Source organism: Dipodomys ordii, unplaced genomic scaffold, assembly GCF_000151885.1.
Source record: "Dipodomys ordii isolate 6190 unplaced genomic scaffold, Dord_2.0 Scaffold174, whole genome shotgun sequence".
Taxonomy (NCBI): domain Eukaryota; kingdom Metazoa; phylum Chordata; class Mammalia; order Rodentia; family Heteromyidae; genus Dipodomys; species Dipodomys ordii.
In genome coordinates, this window is record NW_012267390.1 from 1,144,199 (window position 1) to 1,150,197 (window position 5,999).

At 65.0% G+C, this 5,999-nt stretch overlaps 1 protein-coding gene across 1 annotated transcript in view; it reads right to left on the reverse strand.

The window, feature by feature from the left end:
* The window catches only part of Rnpepl1 (arginyl aminopeptidase (aminopeptidase B)-like 1), a 16,175-nt gene that overhangs the window by 7,088 nt on the left and 3,088 nt on the right, over positions 1 to 5,999 (reverse strand). Inside the window, exons 3-8 of the mRNA XM_013033653.1 lie at positions 5,836 to 5,999; positions 2,930 to 3,070; positions 2,123 to 2,274; positions 1,519 to 1,635; positions 1,162 to 1,397; positions 301 to 414 (exon numbers count right to left, since the gene is read on the reverse strand). Coding sequence (XP_012889107.1) covers positions 301 to 414; positions 1,162 to 1,397; positions 1,519 to 1,635; positions 2,123 to 2,274; positions 2,930 to 3,070; positions 5,836 to 5,999 — 924 coding nt within the window. The remainder of the gene's footprint in view (positions 1 to 300; positions 415 to 1,161; positions 1,398 to 1,518; positions 1,636 to 2,122; positions 2,275 to 2,929; positions 3,071 to 5,835) is intronic.

Below are 5,999 nucleotides of genomic sequence, written 5' to 3' on the forward strand. Positions count from 1 at the left end.
GAGAGGTGTCATGCATTGGACCCCATGTCCTCTGAGGGCCCTGGAGAGGTGTCATGCATTGGACCCCATGTCCTCTGGGGGGATCCTGAGAGGTGACATGCATTGGACCCCTGGGTCCTCTGGGGGATCCCGAGAGGTGTCATGCATTGGACCCCTGAGTCCTCTGGGGGGATCCCGAGAGGTGTCATGCATTGGACCCCTGGGTCCTCTGGGGGATCCCGAGAGGTGTCATGCATTGGACCCCTGGGCCCTCTGGGGGTCCCGTGAGCTGTCAGCACAGGTGTCATGTGGGGGGTGTACCTGGCTCTAGCTTGACCTGCAGCTTGCTGACGGGGCTGTCCTCCCCCAGCAGCCTCATCTGCCTGTGCAGGGCGTCCAGGCGGAAGGCTGTCTCCAAGCAGGTGAAGGCAGCACCTGGGGAGGGGAACATGAGAGGTGGGCAGCTAAGGTGGCCGGAGCCGGCCCCAGTGCTGTCTGGTGCCTGGCTGCTTGCCACTCAGCTCTGTGGGCTTGACCAGTGATGGCCAGTCCCAGACCCTGTGACATAGCCCACAGCCCACACTACACCTGCCTGTCCTCAGACCCAGACCATGACCCCCACCACCCACACTACACCTGCACCTGCCTGTCCTCAGACCCAGACCATGACCCCCACCACACTACACCTGCCTGTCCTCAGACCCAGACCATGACCCCCACCACCCACACCATACTATACCTGCCTGTCCTCAGACCCAGACCATGACCCCCACCACCCACACTACACCTGCACCTGCCTGTCCTCAGACCCAGACCATGACCCCCACACTACACCTGCACCTGCCTGTCCTCAGACCCAGACCATGACCCCCACCACCCACACTACACCTGCACCTGCCTGTCCTCAGACCCAGACCCGTGACCCCCACCACCCACACTACACTACACCTGCCTGTCCTCAGACCCAGACCATGACCCCCACCACCCACACCACACTATACCTGCCTGTCCTCAGACCCAGACCATGACCCCCACCCCCCACACCACACTATACCTGCCTGTCCTCAGACCCAGACCCGTGACCCCCACCACCCACACAACACTACACCTGCCTGTCCTCAGACCCAGACCCGTGACCCCCACCACCCACACTACACTACACCTGCCTGTCCTCAAGGGTACCGTAAGTCTCTGTGGTGATGCGGCGCTGGGCATAGGTGGCCAGGCCCTCACTCAGCCACATCTCTTCCCACGTGGCATTGGTGACGGCATTGCCGAACCAGCTGTGGGCTACCTCGTGGATGACATCGATGACCAGGAACTCGTCGCTCTCCAGGATGGAGGAGATGATGAAGGTGAGGCAGGGGTTCTCCATCGCCACGATGGGGAAGGAGGGGGGCAGGAAGACGATGTCATACCTGTGCCCAGGGGCAGGCAGGGCAGGACAGAGGAGCTCAGCAGCCCACACCCCACCCGACGTGGCCACCCGCCTGGGCTCCCCACATGGGGACAGGTGTGTAACCCGAGGACACGACATACCTGCCCCACATGTAAGGTCCATAGAGCCGCTCAGCCGCACTTAGCCACTGCTCCACGACGCCAGACAGCTTGCTGGTGGCCGTGGGCAGAAGGCATGGCTCAGCCCACACGCGGCTCCTGTCATGGGTAGAGAGGACGGGTGAGGCTGACCAGCATGAACCAGCCTTCCCACTGCCCTCCCTTCCCTCCCAGTTGGCCACCCTCCCTCCCTGCGTGAGGGACCCCGGCCCTTCCCACAGCAGCGGTGGCGCTGAATTCGGAGGAGTCATACGCTCCCTCTGCCTCCTGGTTAAAGGGACTCACAAGGACAGGAGGTGCACCTGGCTGTGCGAGGCCAGGGAGGGAGGGCAGGTTGGCAGGGCCAGGTACTAAGTGGGTCAGGCTGCCCGGTCTGAGCAGACGTGAGAAGGAAGCTTTGGCAGTGTGACTCTGGGCCTGGCCACAGGCAGGAGCAGAGTTGGTCCTCAGGGCTTGTGGCTGTCTGACATGAACTGCAGCGCAGTGGAGGGCTTGGGCAGGACAGCACGGGTGCGGGCTGCAGCTCAGCCTATGGGGTTCTCCCTCCCTGCCTTGAGAGAGAGCAGCGGGATGGAGGAGGCCCTACCTGGGCCCGATGTCTGCTGGCTTGAGGTCTCCAGCCACAAGGGCCACGAGGTAGGCGGGCACGGGGTGCTCCATGTGGAAGTGGTAGACGCCCTCCTCCTCCACGTATGTGCTGCGAGTTGCGCTCATCAGCACCTGCACCCCTGACGGGGCCTGCAACAGAGGCAGCTGGGGCCCCGCGGCCTGCAGGGCCGCCTACCCTCCACCCACCCGGGCCCGCGGCCTCCAGGGCTGCCTACCCTCCACCCACCCGGGCCCGCGGCCTGCAGGGCTGCCTACCCTCCACCCACACGGGCCCGCGGCCTACAGGGCAGCGCCCCCGCCTGCTGGGGTACCCTCCACCAGGGCTGTGGCTGACAGGGCAGGGCACCTGGCTCCCAGGCAGGAGGACAGGAAGTTCTAGGTCCCCCAAGAGTGACCCCCCCTCTCCCCCAGGTCGGGGAATTCCACATCATGGATGGGACCCTACACCCCCTCATAGAGCCCCACAAGCTGGGTGAGGAAGCCACCCATACTGGGAACCTCAAACTTCCGGTCTGTAAAACTCACCCAGCTAGGGCTGCCAGCTCTGAGGAGCGGGGAGCTCAGCCCTGTCCTCATCGGGACCCCATCCTAACCTGGGACCCTGCCCCATCAGGCCAGTGTGAACTCGGGGCCCATCCTGGCGGGGTGGCCCCCTTCAGAGCAGCGAGGGTGGTCTCTTGCTAGGAAAGTGGCAGGGCAGCCGGGGCCTTGGCGGGACGGGCACCCTTCTGCCCTGCTGGCCTGGGGTTGGGCAGTGCCTGGAGGCGGCGGGGGCAGGTCTGACCTTGACGACAGCCGAGTACGTGCTCTTGACAGCCGGCGTGTCGAAGCAGGGGAAGAAGGAGCGGTTGCACACAGAGTGGCCCTGGGTGAAGACGAAGGGCTTAGCGTTGCCATAGGTCAGCTCTGGGTCCAGCCACCAGATCTGCGGGCAGGGCGGGGCACGGACAGTCAGTACGCGGCAGCCCAGGGCCCCGGGCAGCAGCCGAGAAGGTGGCTGAGGGCTGGGAGTCTAGTCTAGTCTAGTTATGCTGAGCTTGTGGCAAACCCGTAGTCCTCACCTCCCACCTGCCACCCTTGCTTCCCTCCCCCAGGCCGAGGGACAGGAGGGCTGCTCACCCAGAGCGCACCCTGCACCAGGCACCAGGCCCAGGCCTTGCTTGGGAAGGAGGTCATATGTTCGGAGGCAGCCCGGGGAATCGCCCAGCACCACTGGGCAGAAGAGGGAAAAACTCATGCTAGCATTAGCTGAGCTTGAGGGGAAACTTGCAGCACAAGATGCAAATCCCCAAATCCCCGCAGACCAGCCGCCTGTCTGGTCTCAGCCCGGATCGTGGAAGTGTGGGAACCAGAGCTTGCGACCATCGCCGGCAGCCAAGGCAAGCCTAGGGCCGGCAGGAGGCTAGGGTCTGGCAGCGGGTGAGAGGCAGCCAGGCAGGAGGCTCGGAGGACAGAGGTGGCCCTTGGAAGGCCTCTGGGCCAGGGCGTGGAGGTCATAGCTGCAGTGGCAAGGCTGTAATCAGGGCAGCTGCTGTCCCACCCCCAGGGACAAGCCAACCTCTGGCTCAAACCAGTTTAAGACCATCCCAGCTCAGGGTGCTGAGGCCAGGCCCCATCCCACTGCGGGGCAGGGCAGCAGCTGTGTGGCTGCCACTCTGCTCTCTTCCAGGCCGTGATTGTTGGAGCAAACTGAATTGTTCTCTATCCTCTCTGGTGACCCATGCTCACCTGTCTTCCCAGGACCATGGGTGGATACACAGCTGGACAGTCCAGGCTGCTGCCGTCATGGGGATGGGGGAGGGGTACCCAGAGCTGCTGAGCGGTGTCACCCCTTCTCCCCCCGCCCAGCTAGGCCTCTACCAGTACTGGTGGAGCTCCTCCAAGCCCCTTCCAGCTGTCCCGACAATGACCCCTCACCACGGCAAGCCTGTCTTCCTTTTCTGCTAGGGCTCAAGTTTTCCACATACTCAGAGACCTGTCTGGGGTGAATGTGTCCCAGAAGTCAGCCTCCAGGGACGGCCTGGGACCTCTGGGCTCTCCAGGCCTAGGATCTAAGGGCCCTCCTTGCATGGACACGCGACTCCACAGGAGATCCTGCTGTGGTCCTTGGCCCTCAACCCCTGCCCTCCTTTACCCCTGGCCCACTCTGGTGTCCGCTCTGCCTTCCCCTCCACCATAGCCGCCTCCTCACTGCCTCATAGCCATGCCTAGCCCCGGTGGGTTGTCTGCTTTCCGGGGACCAAGGGGCCCAAAGGCTCCCTTAGGCTGAGGAACTGGGCTCTGCCCCAGCCAGGCTCCCAGCCCCTGCCCTGGCAGCTGGTCTGACCTTGGGACACTGCGGGGAAGAAGGATGGTGTCCTTGCGTGGAGAGATGCAGGAGCAGGATGCAAGGGAAGAAGGTGGGGTCTGCAACACTCCCAACTGGTTTCCGAGGGCGTGGGGCCTGCCGGCTGGGCCTCCCAGAAAGCCCAGACATCCTAGGACCTGCAGTGGCCCAAGAGCAGGCTTGGGGATGCAAGCTGTGAGCCCTGCAGCACTCACGCCATGGTAATGTTGGAGGCCAGCGCCACTGTGCTGCCTCAGGTGTGGGCCTGGCCCTGGTCTGGGGCCACACTCAGTCTGTGGGGACTGTGCTGCCTGGAGCAAGCAGAACCCCCAAACATTGGCCACCCTGGCTCAGGGGCCCTGTCCACAGCAGCCAGGTGAGGACCCTGGTCCTGCCGCCAGGCTGGCCATGCTTGGACCCATGGGGCCCATGTGCCCAGGTGGGGTCAGGGGGGAGCGTGTCCCTCAGGTCTGACCGGACGCCCCAGGCAACCACTGCGGGCATGGGCCAAGCCTGGTGGTGAGGCATCTGGGAAGACCCAAGGTGGCAGGCCTCAGAGGAGCTCCTGGGCACGTGCACCGGACACGGCTTCTTCCTCGCCAGATATGCCACCTTGCTCCTTTGCTGCCCTCAGCCTGTCCACTTGGGGGTTCCCGCCACCAGTGGCAAGAGGCCCTTCCCAGGGCCCACACAGCAGGGGTGGTGGTTAGGTGAGTACTCGGGATTTCACGCGTCACCCACACAACCTGCAAGGCCAGCAGCCCCACCATGCTTCAGGGAAGGAAAGGCCTTGCTCCATCCGGGCGCCACAGTGCTGGGCCTGGCCCTGCCTAGCTGGCTTTCCTGGCAGGGCCTCTGGGGTTGTGTGTGCCTGGCACCAAGGCACTGTCAGAGCTGGGGTACACCCACCTTAGCACCCAAGTCCAGCCTAGAAGCCTAGACAGGCTAGGTCCTGCCTCCGCAGGAGCCACCTGCCCCTTACCGTGTCTCTAGGGAACACACCTGGATGAGCTCACACCTGGGAAGGCCAGGGCCACCAAGGGCCCCAGCCCACCGCGGCTTAAAGCCAGGCTCCGTTTGGCTCACGACCCCCGCCCCCTCCCCCCCCCCCCCCCGCCTCCCCCCTACACGGAGCAGGGCCGAGCTCCTAAGGCTCCCAGAGCCTTCTCAGGGTGTCACTGTTCCCAGGCCCCAGTGCCCACCGGGCCTGAACCTGCAGCTCCAGTCTGAGCGCTAAGACCTCGGAGCAGGCAGCTGGAAACCAGCGGGCCCCGGGGAAGGGCTCGGCCCCCCGCGGCCCCACGCTCTGCTCCCCCGGGTGCCCCAGAGCAGGGTCCGGCCCGGCGACCCCCGGCGGGACTCACAGCGGGGGCGTCGGTCGAGGTGTAGCGCAGGACCACCTGGAAGGGCTGGTGCGCCGGCAGCTCGGGCGGCAGCGTGACGGTGAGCGAGGAGCCGTAGTCCGTGAACGGGTCCGACCGGAAGGCCAGCGGGCGGCAGGCGGGCTCGGAGCCCGGGGCCTCGGCGA